Raw genomic sequence first — 23,402 nt, forward strand, 5'->3', positions numbered from 1 at the left:
GCCGTTCAAAAATAATAATAATAAAAAAAATATAGCTCATCTTAATTTTGTCACTAATGATTTATTTGGATTGATTTTAAACCTATAGTCGTTTCTCACTAATCACTAGTAAATTCAAAAGAATTTCATCATTGTAATCTTAATATTTTTGAACGCCTTTTAGTTTCATCATCCTTGAGACTTGATCTCTCATAAGTCAAAAGAAAAAAAATCTTATACAACGTTTTAATGCCACTACGCCGAAGTTCCTTTATTTAGACTTGATTTCAATTACACGAGAGACAATCCTAAATCTAAAATATCTATTTGTCGTTAACAATACTGTATACTGATAATACACGATATTTAGAAATTAAAATAATATGAGATTCTAAAAATCTTGAAGTCATTTTAAGAAGGATACGATATAATAAATATATATTCACATCTTAAAAGACAAATAACTTACATACATAATTTCTTTCCTATTTTAATTCTAAACTTAAATCAATAAGAAAAAAAGCAACATAAATAAAAGGGTTATTAATTAAATACATTATAATTTTCTTTCTCCATCTAATATTATCTAAGGCATCCTCACTGTCTCGGTGTTGTTTTGTTCTTCTTCTAGTGTCATTTGCCTTCACCACTATTATATACATACACTCTCCACCATCTCTCTCTCTAGATCTCTCAACCGTTACAGATCACATCACACTCACACACATCCACCTTTTGTTTATTATTTCACCGTCGGATCGAATCCGTTACAGATCACAACCGTCAATCGCATCTCAACATCCGATCCGACCGTCACCATGGCGGCTGCTAACGCGCCGATTACGATGAAGGAAGCACTCACGGTATACATCTCGCTCTGTATTAAGCCCTAATTTCGTTTATATATGTATTGATTTATTATAGATTTATAGATTTACACTCGTGTTGTTGAATTACTGTCACTGTAGATGGAGATGTATTTCAGTTTCGTTATTGTTATGGCGAATTGATATATAGTAATTTCATTTGTTGAATCGGAGTTAGGTTCATTGTAATTACCTTGCTCAATTGAGTTTAGTTAGATTTGCACTCGTGTTGTTTGAAATTTTGCACTGTGGATTGAAATATATCGTAATTTCGTTGATTTTATGGTGAATTGATATATTGATATATAGTAATTAGATTTGTAGAATTTGAGTTAGGTTAATTGTAATTTAATTGAGTTTAGTTTGATTTGCACTCGTATTGCTCGAAACCTTACACCGTGGATTGAAACATATCGTAATTTTTTCAATTTTATGGTGAATTGATATATAATAATCAGACTTGTAGAATTTGAGCTAGGTTAATTGTAATTAATTTGCTTAATTGAGTTTAGTTGGGGTTTAGTTTATTAGGAGTGATGTTTTATTGTTTAGATCTGTGGATTGAAGTGATTGATGTGATTTTTGAAAGCTTGGAAATGAATTTTTGGTTTGATTTTGAATGTTGTGATGTTGTTGCAGCTGCCGAGCATCGGGATCAATCCGCAGTTTATTACGTTTACGAATGTGACGATGGAGTCGGATAAGTTTATATGTGTTCGTGAGACATCGCCTCAAAATAGTGTTGTGATTATTGACATGAGCATGCCGAATCAGCCACTAAGGAGGCCGATTACTGCTGATTCGGCTCTTATGAATCCGATTTCCAAGATTCTGGCTTTGAAAGGTACAGTATTTTCTGTACCAGGTCGTGAACTTTTGATTAAAGTGGTTTGATTTTTGATAAATGTTGATGTCTGATCCTGTTTAATTGCTTGTTTACATATTATATTGTCATGATGGTACTGTAAGTTGGTGTTAGCTGCATCGTCATGACATGGTGCACTGGCTTGCGTACTTGGTCCATTGCTATAGTATTTTTAAGAAATGAGTGTAGCAGACCTGTTTTGAACAACTGCCAAATACAGAACTTGAGAACCGTATTCTGTCATTTTTTTTAGAAACTTCAATATACCAGAAAGTTGTTGTTTTGTTGGTGCTATTGCAGCTTTATTTATTAATCGAGATGCAACTTTAAGAAGGACTTTAGAGGAACAATGATTTTAGTTTAACCCTATAGCTAATCAACTTTTATTTCTTGAAGCTCAACTTCCTGGGACAACTCAAGATCACCTACAAATATTTAACATCGAGATGAAAGCTAAAATGAAGTCTCATCAGATGCCTGAGCAGGTGACACGTTTATTTATGAAATCATTTAATACTTTTGTGACTTTTTTACATCTTTTTGTTAACACTGACTTTTATGCGACTATACTACTATTTTTTCTTCAGGTTGTCTTTTGGAAGTGGATCTCTCCCAAGATGTTGGGCATGGTAACCCAGACCTCAGTATATCATTGGTCCATTGAAGGTACGCTGCCTTTGTTTTCTCTGTAGTGAGGTTACTTGATGTTTTATTTCTTTTTGTCTTATGTAAGTAGCTTCTAAACTTGGTTGGTCAATATTAATTCGTACAGGTGATTCTGAACCTGTGAAGATGTTTGATAGGACAGCCAATTTATCAAATAATCAGATAATTAATTACAAATGTGACCCATCTGAGAAATGGTTGGTGTTGATTGGAATTGCCCCTGGCTCACCTGAGGTTTGTTGTTATTCTTTATTTGTGTTTGATCATATTATCTTTTATCATTTGAAGATTATGTTATATACGCATCCCCGGTCTTTGAATGGATCTCTTCATCTTTATGAGTTTTGATTGGACGTGATGTACTTATGAGTTAAAACCATATTCATAACATCCCTTTTATTTGACTCAAGTTATTCCTGAGTTAGGACCATCTTTATGCTGCTGGCTAGATTTAGATGACCTGTTCTGCATTGTATTAACTGTATGCTTTAGTAGATATATGTAGACATGATGTTGCATACTTGTTTAGTTTTCTTGTTTAGCAAGATATTATGTACTGGTTGTCTGGTCCTTGGTATCATATTTTCCTGCTAATGCTGCATGTTTGTCTGGTTTGCAATCCTTGTGGATAATGTTTTTTTTATGTCTGATTACTATCATATATATATTTTTATTAAGGAGATCAGAGATCTAAATGTCATTTTTAAAAATCTGATTACTATCACATAGTTTTATTAAGGGGATCTAAATGTCATTTTTAAGTCTACTTTTCGATAAGTATCCTCTCATGCTCTTAACTTGTAAACTTGTATTTCACTTTTATATGTTGATGTATCATAAAGCATGGTGTGCAGTTGACTTTTTATTGACTCTCCTGCTTTATGTTTTTAATGTTAACAGAGACCTCAGTTAGTCAAAGGAAATATGCAACTATTTTCTGTTGATCAGCAGCGAAGTCAAGCTCTTGAAGCACATGCAGCATCATTTGCCAGCTTGAAAGTAAAGATCCTTTCTTTTATTATATAATAATACTTTGAAATCATATAAGTGTGTCATCAATATATATACATATCACATATTATTGTGTCATGCACAGCTTCCAGGCAATGAGAATCCTTCAATTCTCATTTCTTTTGCAACAAAAAGCTCCAACGCTGGACAGGTTACTTCAAAGCTGCATGTTATTGAGCTTGGCGCCCAACCAGGTTCTATTCTCTGCACTTTTCTTTTCATTCAGTACACTTTTGACTTTTTTGTTTGACTTCTCATCTTTATCTTTTCTCAATTGCAATTGAATGTGCAGGGAAACCCTCATTCACTAAGAAACAAGCGGATCTCTTTTTCCCTCCTGACTTTGCAGATGATTTTCCGGTGGCCATGCAGGTAGCTTTGTTCTTGTTGCATCCAGAATTGTGAGATGCAAAACTGCAATACAATCTGACATTTGTTTTTTGAATTTGTAGATATCCAACAAATATGGCTTGATCTATGTCATCACCAAACTGGGTCTTTTGTTTGTATACGATCTTGAAACCGCTACTGCAGTTTACAGAAACAGAATAAGCCCTGATCCTATTTTCCTGACATCTGAAGCTTCATCAGTTGGGGGCTTCTATGCAGTTAATAGACGTGGACAGGTGTTACTTGCTACTGTGAATGAAGCGGCAATTGTTCCTTTTGTTAGTGGACAGGTAGTTTCCAAGCTTTATAAATCAATGGGTGAGTTGCTTGTTATGCTTTTGGTGTATTGACTTTGATGTGTTATTGCAGTTAAACAACTTGGAGCTTGCTGTCAATCTTGCCAAACGAGGAAACTTACCCGGTGCTGAAAATTTGGTAAACTTGCTTATTGTTCTGATCTTGTGACAGTTTCATTCTTTTTAGTCTATGGGACGACAGTTGCGTTGGGTTAGCAGATTGAATTATTGAACCCGAGCACAATCCGTTTAATCCCTTTACCTAAGTTGTCAAACGGGCTGTAATCAAGTTACGAGTAGGGTTATTTTTGTTTCAGTCAGTTCATGTGTATACTTTGTAGTAGCATCATAGGTGAGTTCAGCAGTTCATATAAATATTGGATTGTAATGTTACGGCATTGATAGTAGTAGTTAAACGTATTCTTAAATAATAAATATTGGATTTTAATGTTACGGCATTGATATTAGTAGTTAAACGTATTCTTAAATATCAATGTTTACAGTTGTTTAAACAAGTCAATGATATCTGAGGACAATTACTGACTATTTGATATATGTGTATCTCAGGTCGTTCAGCGTTTCCAAGAATTATTTGCTCAAACCAAATACAAGGAAGCTGCTGAGTTGGCAGCAGAATCTCCTCAAGGCATTCTTCGTACACCAGATACAGTTGCAAAATTTCAGGTATTTTACCTTTTCAATTGTTGCTTTCTCACTAAAACTATTATTCTTTGTTTTAAAGGTCTTCACTAATTTTTTTCTTCATTTCAGAGTGTACCTGTGCAAGCTGGACAAACACCACCATTACTGCAGTACTTTGGGACCCTTCTGACAAAAGGAAAATTAAATGCTTTTGAATCATTGGAACTATCTCGCTTGGTCGTTAACCAAAACAAAAAGAATCTTCTAGAGAACTGGTTAGCTGAAGACAAGCTGGAATGTAGTGAGGAACTTGGAGACCTTGTGAAGGTATGAGACATTTGCTTTTTACTATGTTTTTTATTTGCTTGAATCTGCTAAAGGCTATCTTCACTGTTCTAACTTTTTTTTTCCTTTAAATTTTAGACGGTGGATAATGATCTTGCTCTGAAAATTTACATTAAAGCGAGAGCAACCCCGAAAGTTGTTGCAGCATTTGCTGAGCGAAGGGAGTTTGACAAAATACTAATTTACTCTAAGCAGGTTGGCATTACTATCCTTCCAAATAGTATTATTTTCTTATTAATAGTTTCAATGCACTTCATGTTGACACAAACCCTAATAACATTTGTCCTAATTTGGCCGAATTGGCACAGGTTGGATATTCACCTGATTATTTGTTCCTTCTGCAAACAATTCTTCGAACGGACCCACAGGTATTGTCGCTTTTTTGTAATTATTATGTTTTTAACCAAAAGTTTTATTTGTGATGTCACAAATTTCTGTTCATGGATGTTAGATTGCTAACATTGTTGTTGTTTTGCAGGGAGCTGTTAATTTTGCTTTAATGATGTCTCAAATGGAAGGAGGTTGTCCTGTTGATTACAACACCATTACAGATCTTTTCCTTCAGGCACGATTCAAATTTAAAGTCTTGGACATCGTTATTTGTTAAAACCACAGTAGTTTCTTCACTTTTCTGTACAAGCAGTTTTAAATGCATTTTCTTTTCTATTTATGTAGAGGAACTTGATACGAGAGGCAACAGCTTTTCTTTTGGATGTTTTGAAGCCGAATTTGCCAGAAAATGCTCATTTACAAACTAAGGTTATCTGATGCTTATAAAATACTCTTTGGCCATCTGTGATAGTTTAGTTTTCACTTAATTTTTTATTTTTATTTTTAATTTAAACAGGTTCTTGAAATCAATCTTGTAACATTCCCTAATGTTGCTGATGCCATATTGGCTAACGGTATGTTCAGTCACTATGACCGTCCTCGAATTGCTCAACTTTGTGAGAAAGCTGGTCTTTATGTCAGGGCCCTTCAGGTTAGTTAACATCCAGAAAAATGTTATTTTCCTTCACATCTGTGTCATCTGCTTGATTGAAACATTGTTTGTGCAGCATTACAGTGAGTTACCAGACATCAAACGTGTGATTGTAAATACTCATGCAATAGAGCCGCAGGTTTGTTTTTCTTAACTTGTGTAGTTTACATCATTTAGCAAGGATTAGGCCTGTAAACAAACTGAATGTTCTGTGAACCTTACAATGGGAAGCTCGTGTATTCATTTAATAAGCGAACGAACGTGAACACAATTTTTTAATTATTTAGTTAAATGGACAAACATTTGCGAACAGTTGTTTATGTTTGTTTATTTACATTCGTTTTATTTTTGTTCATTTGTTTAAAGTTATTATTAATATATTAATTTGATTTTCCTATTTAAAAAACCCTTTGTTAAGATATGTTTTTTAAGTTTAGAAATATTTTATATAATGATGTATTGTCATCTGTAATTTGGATATTCACATTCACTTTAACTCTTGTTGGTTTGTGCCCATTTATGTTCGTTTATGTCCATTTGTGTTCATGAATCATGCATTTAGAAATTAAGTTATGACGAGCGAACATAAACGAACATGAACACGTTAGTTTTCTTAATAGTTAAACGAAGGAAATGAACAAAGCTCTGTTCGTTTTTGTTTACTGACCTAGCAGTTATGGTACCCAACTAAACCTTTTTCTTTTTTTTTTCTTCAGTCTCTTGTAGAATTCTTTGGATCTCTGTCAAAGGAATGGGCACTTGAGTGCATGAAGGATCTTTTACTAGTCAATTTGAGAGGAAACCTTCAGATAATTGTTCAAGTAACGACTATTTTTTTATATAAATAATTATTATATGGTCCTTCACAGTTAGTGACTGATGCTATCCTGTGTGTTGTAGGTTGCAAAGGAGTACTGTGAGCAGCTTGGTGTCGAATCATGTATTAAACTCTTTGAACAATTCAAATCATACGAAGGGCTTTATTTCTTTCTGGGGTCATATTTGAGTTCAAGGTAATCAATTTAGATATTTAATGTTGAATTTAGTCAATTTACTCACATTCAACATCACAGTGAGGATCCTGACATACACTTCAAGTACATTGAGGCGGCTGCAAAGACGGGTCAAATTAAGGAGGTAGAACGCGTGACACGGGAGTCAAGATTCTATGATGCTGAAAAGACCAAAAACTTTTTGATGGAAGCCAAGCTTCCTGATGCAAGACCATTGATCAACGTCTGTGATCGCTTCGGTTTTGTTCCCGATCTCACTCACTACCTATATACCAACAACATGCTTCGGTACATTGAAGGTTACGTTCAGAAGGTACGATTTTGTCAAAAGCGTTAATTGTATATTATAACTAGATGTTATCAGCCACACTCCACTGCGGGGAAAACATATATTTTTTAAAAATTCTGTTAAATTTGGGTTGGTTTTTATTAAAAGTATATATGAAAATGTAAGTTTGCGGCAGGGATGTGATTTTTGGTAACGTTAGTGTATAGACACTAAAACCATAGAAACGAATACCGGTACTGATGTTGGTATCGGTTCGTCACAAAATATATACCAGAATGTTGACTGTTGAGAAAAAAAAATATCAGAAACAGCTGCGCATATAGCCTTTTAAAGAAATTAAAATAAAAAATAAAGACTTTGCGGCCTTAAACGTAAATATACAAAATATATTTGTAGTTAATTTATAAAAAAATAAAATTATAGTAGTTTAAAAATAAAACCTATGTGTCAAACTAGAAAGTATAGAACCACTTATATTATGCAATATTTGTTTATCTGGGTTTAAATTGTTAACGCTCACATGGCGTTTGCGCAGGTCAACCCTGGTAATGCTCCACAAGTTGTAGGGCAGCTTCTAGATGACGAGTGCTCTGAAGATTTCATCAAAGGTTTGATTTTATCAGTTCGTTCCTTGCTTCCAGTGGAGCCACTTGTAGACGAGTGTGAAAAGAGGTTGGTTCTACTTATCTGTTTGCATGATTTTTATCATTTTCATTTTTACTAGTTACTTATTTTTGTAATTATGGCTAACAGGAACCGACTTAGGTTACTGACTCAGTTTTTGGAGCATTTGGTGAGCGAAGGAAGCCAAGATGTACATGTTCATAATGCTTTGGGTAAGATTATCATTGATAGCAACAACAACCCGGAGCACTTCCTCACCACCAACCCGTATTATGATTCCCGTGTTGTGGGGAAATACTGTGAGAAGCGTGATCCTACTCTTGCTGTCGTTGCCTATCGCCGAGGCCAATGTGATGATGAACTTATTAATGTCACAAGCAAAAACTCTCTGTTTAAACTGCAAGCAAGGTACTGGACCTGTTGCCATTATATATAGGCCCGTAAACAAACCAATGTTCAGTGAACCATTCGGCAGGAACTTCGTTTATTTAATAAACGAACGAACATGAACAGAACATTTTATTCATTTACTTAAACGAATGAACATGAACACATATCTCGTTTGTCATTTATGTTCATAAACGTTTGTTTATGTTTACTCATAATTTATGTTCGTTAGTTTATGTTTGTTAAGTTCGTTCATTTACTTCGTTAGTATATTCATATATATTATTTTAGACCCATTACGGTTCACAATTTTTATAATTTTTTTTATGTTCGTTCATCCATGAACACGTTCATCAATCGTTCGTTTTGTTGGGTTATGAAGGCCTTTGGGCCGGTTTTATTAGAAGGCCCGGTTTTGGCTCCTAATTATGTTTAACCCTAATCTTGTTTATTATATATATCCCATCATGTAATTGTAATCTTGGTTCTGAGCTAATAAGAAAACCTAGTTGCAGCCCGTGGACGTAGGTCCCCTCGCGGGGACCGAACCACGTTAAATTCTTGTGTCGTTTATATTTTCGTTTATGCGTGTTTATCGTTGTGCATGTGTGTGCTGTTTCGCTTCCGCGCGCCGCTTTGTTCCTAACAAGTGGTATCAGAGCTTTGGCTCGTTGTTTACACACGGTTTTGCACGGGTATCGATCGAAAAAAAAAAAAGGTAGAAGAGGCTGGTTTGAGAAGGGCTGCTACAGTGCCGCCGCTACAGTGCCGCGGTGAACAGTATCCGGCATGAACAGTGTTTCCGGCGTGAACAGTGATTCCGGCGGTGAACAGTATTGTCAGAGATCTTCGTTTTTCTGGTTAACAGGCTGTTCGGGGCTGTTTTTCAGGGCTGTTTGGGACGGTTTTCCGGGTGATTTTGCAATTAGAATTCCTGTTTTGGACTTCTTGGAGTTGCAGGTTTCACTCGGGCGTTGCAGGTGAAGCACCGGGTCGGGTGTTTCGGGTTTTAGGGTTTTTCTTTGGAGGTTGCTCGGCTTCAGGGAACCGGGTTTTGTGAAGACCATTTAGGTTCGGGTTCAGATTTGTTTGCAAGAGATTAGTCTGAGGTAACTTTATATAGTTTATTTACAGTTAGTTGATTTATCGGTTATTGCAAGAGCAAATTGGTTTATTTGGCAGTGTTCTGTTGAACAATCGTCAAGTTTAGGCCCGTGCCCTTGTTGTGTCTGTTCACTGTTTTCGATTTGTTCTCGTTTGTTATTGTTATAACTGAAGACGAGGTGGTTATGATCGGAATGTTTGACGGTTTGGATTTTGGTTGATTGGTTTGTCATGTGAACTTGGATATAGTACTGGTGATGGATAAACTTGGAGAAAATGGAACCAGCGGGTGTGCTGGTGACGGCATAAGTGAAAAAAAAATGAGGTTAGTGGCAAGTCATGTTAACTATTGCTCGTTTGGATGATCTTTCGGTTAGGGTTTGAGTTAACTGATCGTGTGTACGGTCATAGAACCCTTGGTACCGCTTGATTTCATGAAAGTTCTACTGTTGTTATAGCTGTTTGCCTGTTAGCTGGTTCGAAACTGTGATTATTACTTCTTGTTCGTTTGGAATTGTGAAGTTATATCTTGTTTGGTGGTGATCAGTGGTACACCATTTGAGAGGTTCATAATCTCGTGTTGGGTAAAGTTATTTGCCGGGATAGTACGAGTGGGGTTCATCTCATGGAGTGTTGGTGTGGCATGGGTTGGGATAACAGGAACAGTGGGAGCTGGGCATAGTCGACTTGGTAGGTTGCGTAGAGGTGAGACATTTTAAGAGTCGATGTCGAAAGGTTTGGAATTCTGCTTTTGAGAATGTATCTGGGGTTGATGCACTGAGACTCAGTGAAGGCGGTGAAGACTCTTGGGTTCAAGATTCTAGTTTGCTTTATTTCTTGTTACTCACTTCAATGAAGCATTTGTTGAATCTTTTAGTTAAAGACTTTTGGAAGATACGGTCTCTGTATCGTCGGAAGAAGTGAACCAACTTCCGAGTTATAAGGTCTTGGCTCGCTGAATCGGGTAGAGCTAAGGGGTTTCAGTTTGCAGACATGAAGCCTGGAGCCACAGTGATGTTAGCTTGAGCGTATTCGGAGGTCTGAACATGTTCGGGGTTTTGGTAACAGTGGGAGCACGCGGTGTGTTCTAGGTTTGTTTCCAAAGGGACGTTGAGTTCGGAAGACTGGGAAATCCGAATGTGAAAATCTCTCCTGGTATAGTCTGCTGATTTTTGGAGAGTGATTATCCTCTGGAAGTCTTTGGAGCCGGTAGTGTGAGTAAGTGAGGGCCGGTTAAGATTGAGGATGAGCCATTGGCGGGTTTTGTCATGGCTGGGTCTGTGATGACCGGATTGGAGCTCTCGGGAGCTTCAATGGGCCTTTCAGGTAACTGATGGGAAGGGGCGCTGCAACTGGTGTGGATTGGTAGAAATCTTAGTTTGTTCCTAGAGAACTGGAGGCTTGGAGAACTTCTTTTGTTGAAGTTTTAGCTTGTTCTTGGAACTGGAGGCTTGGTTGATTTCTATTACTGAAGATTACTAGAGTTACTGGATGAATGAGATTGTTATATTTACTTGGATGGCAGGCTGGAATTTATCGCAAGGCCTTCAAGTGGGAGATTGTTGGGTTATGAAGGCCTTTGGGCCGGTTTTATTAGAAGGCCCGGTTTTGGCTCCTAATTATGTTTAACCCTAATCTTGTTTATTATATATATCCCATCATGTAATTGTAATCTTGGTTCTGAGCTAATAAGAAAACCTAGTTGTAGCCCGTGGACGTAGGTCCCCTCGCGGGGACCGAACCACGTTAAATTCTTGTGTCGTTTATATTTTCGTTTATGCGTGTTTATCGTTGTGCATGTGTGTGCTGTTTCGCTTCCGCGCGCCGCTTTGTTCCTAACACGTTTATACTGATAACAAACAAAATAAACGAACATGAACACGTTCATTTTCTTAACGTATGAACACAAACAAAAAACCCTTTTTCATTTAATTGTCTGTGTTTGATCTTTTGTTCAGTTAAATTTAAAGAAATGATCATGAACATGAACATGCTCTGTTCGTGTTTGTTTACAAGCCTAATAATATTATTATTTATATAGTTCTTCTTGGTGTTATATTAATCTTCATTCTAAAAAATGCAACGTTTCTTTTATGGGAATGTTTATTTTGTCTAAATTTATATTGTTTTTTATTAGGTATGTTGTGGAGAGGATGGATGGTGATCTATGGGAGAAGGTGCTAAACCCGGAGAACGAATACAGAAGGCAACTAATTGACCAGGTTGTTTCAACTGCTTTGCCAGAAAGCAAGAGCCCTGAACAAGTTTCTGCTGCTGTTAAAGCTTTCATGACTGCTGATCTTCCTCATGAATTAATTGAGCTCCTCGAGAAAATTGTACTCCAAAACTCTGCTTTCAGTGGGAACTTTAACCTACAAAACCTGCTTATTTTAACCGCCATTAAAGCAGACCCGTCACGAGTCATGGACTACATAAACCGATTAGACAACTTTGACGGGCCTGCTGTTGGTGAGGTGGCGGTTGAAGCTCAGCTTTATGAAGAAGCATTTGCAATATTCAAGAAGTTCAACCTAAACGTTCAAGCAGTTGATGTTTTATTGGATCATATTCAAAGCATTCCACGAGCTGTTGAGTTTGCTTATCGTGTTGAGGAAGATGCAGTCTGGAGCCAGGTGGCCAAAGCTCAGTTAAAGGAGGGATTAGTTAGCGACGCGATTGAGTCGTTTATTCGTGCTGATGATGCGACTCAATTCTTGGATGTAATTCGCGCATCTGAAGATACAAACAGTTATCATGATTTGGTTAAGTATCTGCTGATGGTTAGGAACACGATCAAGGAGCCAAGGGTGGATAGTGAGCTTATTTATGCGTATGCGAAGATTGATAGGTTGAGTGATATTGAGGAGTTTATACTTATGCCAAATGTTGCAAATCTTCATAATGTTGGTGATCGTTTGTTTGATGAAGAGTTGTATGAAGCTGCTAAGATAATCTATGCTTTTATTTCCAACTGGGCTAAGCTTGCGGTTACACTTGTGAGGCTGCAACAGTTTCAAGGTGCTGTTGATGCTGCTCGTAAAGCAAATAGTGCAAAGACGTGGAAAGAAGTTTGCTTTGCTTGTGTTGATGCTGAAGAGTTCCGTTTGGCTCAGATATGCGGGCTCAATATCATTGTGCAGGTAACGAATATTATCCATTTAATATTATGTGATTAATTAAACCATGTCAGGAAGAAGTTAAATATCTTATAATTGGTAAGCATGTCTAACATGATCACAAAAATAATTTCAGTAAGAATGGGTGTATTGGGTGTTAGTGTGCCTCGTAGAGGTGTTCACCGGTTCGGTTTATCCGCGTTATTCGGTTCTAATTTTAAGCCGAACCGGACTGATTAAGAGAAGTAACCGAACCAAATATTCAAATAAGAAATTTGGTTCACTTACGATTAAAAACCAAGCTAACCGAACTGTTTTGGTTTCTGTTCTGAGCAAAAACAATTTCAAAACATTCTTTAACATATCTTAAGATTTAAGACCAAGAGTTCACAACCAAAATAAAACGTCCAAACCCTGAACAACTGTCATAAAAATCTAAAACTGATAAAACTATGAAGATGGTTATTTGGTTAAACAGACTAAATCAAATTAAATAAATTGCAAAACCGACCTCAGTAACCAAATAAGATTTCGGTTACGTTACCATCAAATTGAATAATAAGAATTCTGATTGTTTTTTTGGTTTGCGTTTTGTTTTTTATGTAATCGGTTCCTAGCCAAATAATGAACACCCCTAATGCCTAGCATTGACTTGGAACACCTTTTGTCAATAAAATTTCTTTTCTAATGTTTAGTATTTAATCGGCTGAAGAATAATTTTATTAAAGTGATAATCTAGTATCTGAACAAAATGTTTTGGTTTGAGAGAATTTATGCTTAAAAATTACACTTTTGTACTACTTTTGGTTTGCTCTTTTCAGCCATTTTTGTAACCCTTAAACTATTAAGTCACAAGACATGACCCAAATATAAATGCCATCTGTAACTCCTTTATTAATGCTGGCTATTATTTTCTTCCACTTGTCAACATGTTTAAATGGTTTTCTGAAAAATATAGGTGGATGATCTCGAAGAGGTGAGTGAGTACTACCAAAGCAGAGGATGCTTCAACGAGCTTATATCTCTTATGGAGAGTGGTCTAGGTTTGGAGCGGGCTCACATGGGCATCTTCACCGAGTTAGGTGTCTTGTACGCTCGATACCGTCATGACAAACTAATGGAACACATAAAACTCTTTTCAACCCGTCTCAACATTCCAAAGCTAATCCGTGCATGTGATGAGCAACAACACTGGAAAGAACTCACTTACCTATACATTCAATATGATGAGTTCGACAACGCGGCTACAACCGTCATGAACCATTCCCCAGAAGCTTGGGATCATATGCAGTTTAAGGATATTGCAGTTAAAGTTGCAAATGTTGAACTTTATTATAAGGCGGTTCATTTCTATTTAGAAGAACATCCTGACCTTATTAATGATGTTCTTAATGTCCTTGCTCTGCGTGTTGACCATACACGTGTTGTAGACATCATGCGCAAGGCTGGTCAACTTCCTTTGGTCAAACCTTATATGGTTGCGGTTCAGAGCAACAATGTATCTGCTGTGAATGAGGCGTTGAATGAAATATATGTTGAAGAGGAGGATTATGATAGGTTGCGTGAATCTATTGATTTGCATGATAACTTTGACCAGATTAGTCTCGCTCAGAAGGTGGGGCCCGATCAATTGTTTTTTCTTATTTTGTGTTATGTTTTTCTTGTCTAGATGATTTATATCTTTGATGTGTATGTTGGAACAGATTGAGAAACATGAGCTTCTTGAAATGAGGCGTGTGGCTGCATATATTTACAAAAAAGCCGGTAGATGGAAGCAGTCTATTGCACTATCTAAAAAAGATAAGGTTTACAAAGATGCAATGGAGACCGCATCACAATCCGGGGACCGTGAACTGGCTGAGGAGTTACTTGTTTATTTTATCGAGCAGGTAAAGAAAATATCAATTTTTTTATATTTGAGTTTATTAGAGTCAAGAGTGTGGGCAATTGGGTAATAGTGTAAACGTGACAAGCCCAAGCTCAAGTTCGACTCGCTTTTAGCTTTATATTTGAAGCTTGAGCTTAGGTCGATTCATTATTCAAGCTTGGCTCGGCTCGGCTCATTTGCTATTTGTTAAATATGTAATTGTTTTCTTCATATATAGATAATTTATTTATACATATTATTAGTTATAATTCTTTATATATACAATATATATTTAATTTTTATCATGGTTTTTTATATAAACATATTTATATGTAATTATATTAAAAAAAAGTTATTATATAAAGTAATAGACTCGCTTATTGTGTAATATGTAAAATAAATTTTTTATATTATAATAAAGATCAATAGGCTCGTTTAGGCTTTGCAAGCCTTGGTCAATCTTGGTACGTGAAAAGCTCGGGCTTGAGCTTGTTTTTCAAATGAGCTCCAGTTTATGCCCAAGCCTGTTTAAACTCAGTTTGTTTTTAGCTTTAAGCGAGTCAAGTCTCGGTTAAATTTACAATTGAGGTAATGATCACATGTATTTCTTGTGCAGGGAAAGAAAGAATGCTTTGCTTCCTGTCTATTCGTGTGTTACGATCTCATCCGTGCAGATGTTGCTCTCGAGCTTGCTTGGCTAAACAACATGATTGATTTCGCTTTCCCATATCTACTTCAGGTTCAACACACGTTAACTAACCTCGATTACATCAAAATTTTAAAAGCATCACTCTCATTAATCATCATTTCTTTTCTTGCAGTTCATTCGTGAATATACTGGTAAGGTAGATGAACTAATTAAAGACAAAATTGAAGCAGCTAAAGAAAGCAAGGCCAAAGAAACCGAGGAGCAGGATATCGTTAGACAACAGGTTATTATATTATAATAATTATAATTTTTTTTATTAGTCACTCATATTCTTTTTGTTAGTTTGTAAAATAATTGAAAATTTTGGTTATTTGCAGAATATGTATGCTCAGTTACTACCGCTCGCACTACCTGCTCCACCAGGTATGGGTGGTCCCGGATATGCTCCACCACCACCCATGGGTGGAATGGGGATGCCACCGATGCCACCAATGCCGCCACCATTTGGGATGCCGCCAATGGGTTCTTATTAATTGATTTATGGTTAACTTTAGTGAATGGTGGTGTTTTTGGAGGTAGATGAATTGAATTTGTTGCATTGGAGTCTTGTGGTGTTTTTTTTCCTAGTGTGTGGATATGTTTTCATTGTAATATTCTTTTGGATAGACGGAGGCATTTTTTGCAGCTTGTAGGGCGGCAAAATGAGAGTAATGTTGAATTGAATTGTGTCTGTCATGTGTATTAAACACTTGGTTCGGTTTGGTCGGCAAAAATGCTATATTTCTTTTTAACTTTTTTGATATGTATTCGGGATAATGTTAAGTTTGCTTCTATTCATTAATTTTAGCGGGTCTCATAATAGGTTGTTTATGTGATAGTATTTTGGTTAAAACAGGATTGAGGTCCTTGTTGGTACCTCAAGTACATAGAAACACACATGACCACATATACTAAAATTAGGGTTTAGATCAAAACATGCTAAACGTGAGAATCAAAATAGAGTAATTATGTAATTACTTTATGATAAAAACACTTTATGATAAAAACTCTATGATGTAATCACGTAATTACTCTACTTGTATATATAGTTACTCTACTTGATTTTCACGTTTAGCACGTTAATTACATTTGTACGTTAACCTTCCCCTGCTAAATTATATTGCCACCACAATGTAATCCTTGGATCTGCACATTATCAAGTGTATTTCGTTTTCAGTTACTCTTAACACCTAGGTAGTCAAAATTAGCACTAATTATAATTCTAAGACCACTAATTCCAATACTAGAGAACGCAGAGTCAGTGAAGAAGCTGGGTCCTGGGTGTTTTCACATTGGATTCAGGGAATTTTCACCGGTTTTCCTCGAGAATTTTGGTTCATATTGTGCCTTTTTGTTGTGAAATTGGTTCTGGAAACCGGGATGGAGTGGGACGACTCTGTCCTACAACCAAATAAAACACCACAAAATCATAAAATTTATTAATAAATGAAAATACCAATAATCATAAACATTTTTTGTAAATTACTTAAATCATGCCTACTAACGTCTTTCTCTAACTAATAATAATGCAACAAAACTAAAATTGAAACAAAACAAAACATGATATGTCCTATATTCCTATCATATAACTTATGGGTCCATGAGATATACACTTAGTCTATATTCAAATCAAATGATTACTTAAGATCTAGCATAATGACCATGCATCATAATGCAATCATATCACAATCTAAAGATACTGATTTTTGTTCCCGACTAAAATTGAAATTACGCCAATTCTACATAGTAAATTGATATTTTGACCGTTTGCTAAGAAAAACTAGAAATTAAAAAAGAAAATAAATAAATTATAACAAGTGTAAAAATATATCTTATAAAATAAATATGTTGCTTAATTAATAAATAAATTTGAAATCTGTAAAATAAAAGTAACAAAAATAAATAACTTATTCAAGCAAATAAAATAAACAAATTAAATTTTATCAAATAATAAGTTGGTTAATTAATTAATAATTTTTTTATCACGAGTCACGACTATAAAATAAAAGTGAAAAAAGAAAAAAAAAACAAAGGAAACTTATTACAGTATTTATAGCCGCAGGGGTCAAAACCATTAACAAAATTAAATATCAAGGGCTCACTCTTTAAAACAAACTCCATTTTAGGCTAAATAAGTTATGAGACGTAAACCAAATGAGCCAAAAATAGCAATTACTCAAATTTAAATAATGTGGTTCTATTTGACTAAATAAACTTTTTAACTTAAGTTACAGATGGAGTTAGTCTAAGTGGCCAAAACCACAAACAAATTTAAATGTAAGAGGTTCATCGTTCAAAAGTTCTATTTTGGACTAAATGAGCAGTAGGACAAAAACCAGAGGGACCAAAATAAAATTTTACTATAATAAAAACATATAAAGATAGAGAATACATAGTAGGACGTAAGGCTATGTATAGTGGAACAAGCTACAAAATGGAGCGTTTTGTGTTATGTGACGTCCAGTCAGTAAAATGTAGGTTTTTGGTTTATGGGTGTAATGGTGTTGTAGCCCATATATATATATACATACATATATATATATATATACACACACACTAGTTTTTATCCCCCGTATTACGGGGGTTGCATTATATTATTTGTTTTTAATATTTATTTATTTTTTGAATTTTTATTATTTTATTGTATGAAAGTTAATAATATACTTATGGTTTGATGATAATTTGTTTCACAAATACATGAGATGTTATAACCCGGTTTAAAAGCTATATGGGTATGATGAGACCCAAGACCCGTTTATTTATTTATTTTACTATAAATCTGTTTTTAATTATAAATTATATATATCTCTTTTTTAAATAAATCATATATTAATTTTTAGTATATCCTATTTTATAGAATTTTCACATCAATAATTTAGTGAGATTAGTTTTTAATTTAATGAGATGTTATAACCCGTTTAAGGAATATATGCGTTTGGTAACACCCATATCCGTGAATTCGGGTCAAATGCATGAGAAGCCTCCATTTAAAAATCAAGCAAATCTGGTGACTCCAAAAAAAGGGGAGCGACCACATCGCGACACCTAGGATTTTTGGGTTTTCGTTTATATATATTATAGATATATAACATATATTTGAATATAATAATAATAAAAGAAAAGGAAGAAAGGGCGACAACTGCTTCCCCCCCTCCCCCCCAACCCCCAATCACAAATCGCCCATTTGTAACCCAGAGGACGGTGTTCCAATTATGTAGAGCCTAAGAGCTCTTAGAATGTAACCGGAATTTAATGATTAATTTATGGAAAAATGATGATTATTTTCAAATCATGAAAAACAAGATTCCAATGATAATGCTTGAAACACATGAGCCATAAATGTTAAATGTGTCCAACAGCAAACCAGATTGAAGGCTTCTAAAATCTTGGAGAATAATTAATTATTAAATTAGTTTATTATTATAAGATAAGTTAGTCTTATTTTATGTAATCCTATTTGTTTTGGATTCAAATTATGTATTTGAGTTAGTATAGGATTAGGAACCTTGAGTTTATATATACCATAGGTTCAATGTGTTAGTAAATTATTAAGTTTTTCTCGTTTGTCGTTTTCTTAATAAAAGAGTCGATTGTGTGTTGATCAAATCTCGTGTTTGTGTTATTAATTCACCTGCAAAAAGTTTAACAAGTGGTATCAGAGCCAAGGGCTCATACCGGGAAGCGGTTTGAAGATTGGGGCAGCCTCCACCGGCGGGTGTGTCCGTCGGTAGAGGGCACACGTGAAAGATTGGCTTCTGTCGCAGCCATAAAACTTAACAGCAGTAGACAAGACCAGTGCGGTGTTTCGTTCGACCGTTTTCATGTCATGCGAGAGTTCCGTTTGGGACTAAGGGGCGTTCGTACGTCCGTGGCTGTTAAAGAGGAGATACGGAGGCAGTCAATCTTGGTTGGCTAATGGATTTTGTCAAGAACTATATCATGAAGCAATAGGCCGATTGACAGATGAATACATAAGATGCATGCATGTGTTGGTTTAATAAAAATTAAAATAGTAGCTTGCAACCAAAGTTTTATTTGTTTTTTTCTTTCCGTTCGATTGAAAGAAAAACAAATAATTGCAACTTTGTGTTCTCGGGTTTCCGATCAAAAGTGTGTCAGGTTCCAATCGTAAAGGGTATCCATGTTCCAGTCGCGGTAAGTTTCCGATCAAAGGTGTATCCATGTTTCAATCGCGGTAAGTTTCCAATCAACAAAGGTGTGTCCTGGTTCTTATCAAGGTGAGTAAATTTCCGATCAAAGGTGTGTCCATGTTCAGATTGGAGGTGTGTTCGGGTTTTCGAATCGATCGCGGTGAGTTTTGAAACCAATTGAAGGAAGGAGTGTCCAGGTTTCAATCGCCTTAAGTTTTGAAGATCGAACGAAGGTGTGTTCGGTTCTGGTCGCCGTACGATCAAACAAAGGCGTGTCCAGCTTCGAGTGCAGTACGTTTCTGATCGAAAGTGTTTGTGTTCCGTCGGAGTATGAATTCGATTGAATGCATAAATAAGATGGTGATAAACTAATAATCAAGATTTAATGATTTGGTGAATTGTTTCTAACTAGTGAACATGGGGTTGCATGGTAAATATGGGTTTTAAAGTGGTTAAACCTTTTCAATGACAGGTTGGTAATTGTTGTGAAGAATTATTTTGTTTGGCAAATAATATCCAGTTCCTTTTTGTTATTTCCTGAGTCGAAGTTATCAAAAGGAGACAATGAGTATATGTTTTTATTTTCAAACCAAACTTATGCAAGTGAGATTAGTTCCTTGAAGCCAAAGTTACAATTTAGGAATTCTTGTTCGTACAGAAGAGGCAGATCCAATGAGACTCTTGTTCTTGTTTGTGTTGTCATTATCACTTGTGATAGCGCCTAACCAGTGAAGGTGAGGGTTGTCTACGGGTGTTAATAGTGGTTACAAGCTGGTTCGGGTCTGGCGGTATAATGGAGTGCAACGAGGTTGTGTGTCAACTTTGTTTTGGTGTTCATCGAGTTAAAAGGTATTAGTGATGATGCAGCATCACCGTGTGTCGGGATGGATAAGTCTCCGTGTGTCGAGCAATGATGTTATGCCATGATCGTGTGTCGATATGGTTAAGTATCCGTGTGTCGGGATAATAAACTCTCCGTGTGTCAAGGTAGTTTAGTAGGCTGAATTGATGACCCAAAAGTCCCTAGTGGTAGCGTTTATGGGCTGTCTAAAGCGGACAACACCAGATGTTTAGAGTCGGGTTTCGGACCAAACCATGGCGTACGGAGCTGCAATGACTCAAGACATGTTGATATGTTCAGCAGGTTTGCAATTATGTTGGTGGAGATTGCTTGGAGCCAAAGAAATCTATTCTTGTTCGACCAAGAAGAAGAAGAAACAATCTGGTGTGATCGTGTAGAGTTACTATTTTGGATGTGAGTTAAATATGTCTTAGATCTTGTGTAGATTAAGGAGTAACCGATCGAGACGCAACTTCGTGTGAAGGCTGTAACAAGTCCAAGAATCAAGTCCAAAGGGATACAGGTGTTGCGGGACCGAGAAAGACCTTAAAGGAACAAGTTTGGATCTAGAGGGAGTGTTGGAATTTAACACTTGAGTCGAAGCCGGAAGATGTGACCTGTTGTGTTGGGTCGCGGGATGTTTCGAGTTGAGGTGCTTCGTGTGTGTCAGGGTTAGATGAAGTTTGGCGTTGGGAGGGAGTGTTAAATGTGTCCAACGCCAAAACAGACTGAAGGCTCCTAAAATCTTGGAGAATAATTAATTATTAAATTAGTTTATTATTATAAGATAAGTTAGTCTTATTTTATGTAATCCTATTTGTTTTGGATTCAAATTATGTATTTGAGTTAGTATAGGATTAGAAACCTTGGGTTTATATATACCATAGGTTCAATGTGTTAGTAAATTATTAAAATTTTCTCGTTTGTTGTTTTCTTAATAAAAGAGTCGATCGTGTATTGATCAAATCTCGTGTTTGTGTTATTAATTCACCTGCAAAAAGTTTAACAATAAAGTGATAAAACTAAATTTCAAAAAACTCTTGATCACCAAAAAGAATCGTAAACGCTAAAAATGTGATTGATTTTATATATTAAAGTTTTTGTTTTTGGCTTTATATGATTAGATTGGTTTAACGGAATACTTCACAACTTTATGATACAAAGATATAAATGAGCCTATCATTGAAAATGACGTATAAATGCACTTCATAAATGAAAATATTTGTAACTTAGTTCTAAATACTTTGAGCATTCTCAGCAGCTTTTCGAAAAGTTTTGTAGGAGAAATCTCTAAAAGTTGTAAAGAATGGTAAGTGATTGTGAGTAGAGAAGATAAAAAATTTAAAGAGGGGTAAATTTTGAGTAAATTTGGAGGAACACTATTTAACCTCTATTTATTTTGTAATATATTTGAAAGTGGTTGTGAGTGGAGAAGAGAGAAAAAATAATGATAAAGATATTATATAATTGTATATGAGAGAGAAATGAAGTGTTTTTTAGTGTAATTATAGAGATAGAGATAAAGAAACTGATGGGAATGCTCTAACGCGAGGAAGCAACACTTATAAGTCCCGATGCAACTTAGAAGACAGTTGCTATACGACAATGTCGACGACAGTGCCTGCCCCATTGTGGGCAACACTCAGTGGCGGCCCAACCTTTTTGGTGGCCTAAAGCGAGTATAAAACTCTGGGGCCTTTTCTTAAAAATGCGGGTTTGTATTTTTGAAATTTTATTCATTCTTCTTCACATTTAATTAAACGAATAGGTTAAATTCAAAACCGAAACAATTTCATTTCTCATACTATATTTTAAAACATGAGCAACACAGCTAGTAAATGATTTTTTTTCGTAAAAAATCTAACCAATATGTAAACTCAAAACAAGTTTTGACTACGAATTAAGAACTGTATATGCTCATTATTGTTTTTATATCAACACATGCTTAGATTTCGAATTAATCTTCAATTTAAGGAAAAAAAGAAAGATTTTATTAAAATACTAAACGAAAGAAGTTATTGAACTAATACTTACTTTGAGAAAAATAAATATGTACTTCAAATACTAGAGGAAGATAGATATTTATTTGCAGTTTTGGGCATTTAAGTTGTTTCTCTTCATGTAAGATTTGTAGTTTTGGGTCTTTAAGTCATTCCTCTTTATGAGCTTGGATAAAATAAAAATTTAACGAAAGAAAAGGGAATCGAACCCTGGTAACCTAAAAATGAAAGTGGAGACATACCACTGCACCGAAGCAGAATTATATGTAAAAAAGGAGAACGGAATTTATATATAACCTTTTTTCAATGGGGGGCTAAAAAATTTGTGGACCTAAAGCCCTAGCTTTAGTTTGTAATTCATTTGGGCCGGCTCTGGCAACACTAGCTGTATATGACAATTTTTTGCGTATTTAACTCTTATGTAGATCGTGTGACGTTTACCCTAGCATAAGCCGTTTAGCACAAAGTAATTAAGCATAGTTTATGCTACGTTTTGGGGTAACGCGCATACTCGTGAAATGACTTAAAGGTGTTTAACGATTTTGGCTTTTAGCCTATGACAAAGATTAAATGCGTAAAGCATGAATAAGCGGTAATGTTTTATGAAATGAATGCGATAAAATGGTAATGCGAATGTGTTAATGAGTATGAGATAAGTATGTATTGTATTCATGATAAACATAGAAAGGATCTATAAGGCTGATACATGTTTATATTATGTTATTTTAATATATTGTCCTTGCAATGTGGAATGATGACGACCAGGGGCGGATCTAAGGCTTGGATAGGGTGGGCCGGTGTCCACCGTGCGCCTGCCGGAGTACCGTGTTCATAGGCATGCGTTAGTATATAATGGGTCAATTGTTAGTGAGTGCCCACCGTCCAAGGACAGAACCAACCCTCTCAAATTACTCTTGGTAGAGACAGAGAGAACTGGAGACTAAAAAAAGAAGATTAAAAGTTGTGCAGGTGTAATTCCGGTGGGGTGCTCACTGGTCTCGTTTAAAAAAGTACAGTATGGGAAGAAGAAGAAGAAGAAGACCTAATTAATTTATGGTGTATTGGGCTTTTTTGATTCACAGGCTCACACAGCCCAATATGTTACCAAGATTAAAATGCATTTACTTGGTCAAAGCAAAAGTAAATAAACTCTAGTTAATTTAGTGTTTACCAGTTACCACAATGACACATGAAACTATAAATATAACGTGGAAATTATCATTAGGGAATTTGACGAGTGTTTTGTATGAAAATAGCTTTGAATATAATTTTTGTTTGTT

The 23,402-nt window shown here is 35.6% G+C and overlaps 1 protein-coding gene across 1 annotated transcript; it reads left to right on the forward strand.

The window, feature by feature from the left end:
* The first annotated feature begins 605 nt into the window (after positions 1-605).
* Positions 606-15,961, forward strand: LOC143627481 (clathrin heavy chain 1-like). The gene is made up of 29 exons (XM_077097288.1): positions 606-842; positions 1,485-1,689; positions 2,107-2,195; positions 2,298-2,376; positions 2,483-2,610; positions 3,277-3,375; positions 3,473-3,581; positions 3,680-3,759; positions 3,840-4,067; positions 4,147-4,212; positions 4,641-4,757; positions 4,845-5,042; positions 5,139-5,255; positions 5,369-5,428; positions 5,539-5,625; positions 5,736-5,819; positions 5,908-6,042; positions 6,119-6,181; positions 6,759-6,863; positions 6,943-7,055; positions 7,116-7,368; positions 7,880-8,016; positions 8,098-8,376; positions 11,597-12,599; positions 13,534-14,190; positions 14,279-14,464; positions 15,059-15,181; positions 15,264-15,374; positions 15,469-15,961. Exons 1-29 carry the CDS (start codon positions 798-800, stop codon positions 15,622-15,624), a joined length of 5,112 nt encoding a protein of 1,703 aa, XP_076953403.1. The 5' UTR covers positions 606-797; the 3' UTR covers positions 15,625-15,961.
* The last annotated feature ends 7,441 nt before the right edge of the window (positions 15,962-23,402 follow it).

The sequence above is a fragment of the Bidens hawaiensis genome, unplaced genomic scaffold (genome assembly GCF_021521415.1).
Source record: "Bidens hawaiensis isolate Kalapana, Puna unplaced genomic scaffold, B.hawaiensis_p1.1 tig00000458_1, whole genome shotgun sequence".
Taxonomy (NCBI): domain Eukaryota; kingdom Viridiplantae; phylum Streptophyta; class Magnoliopsida; order Asterales; family Asteraceae; genus Bidens; species Bidens hawaiensis.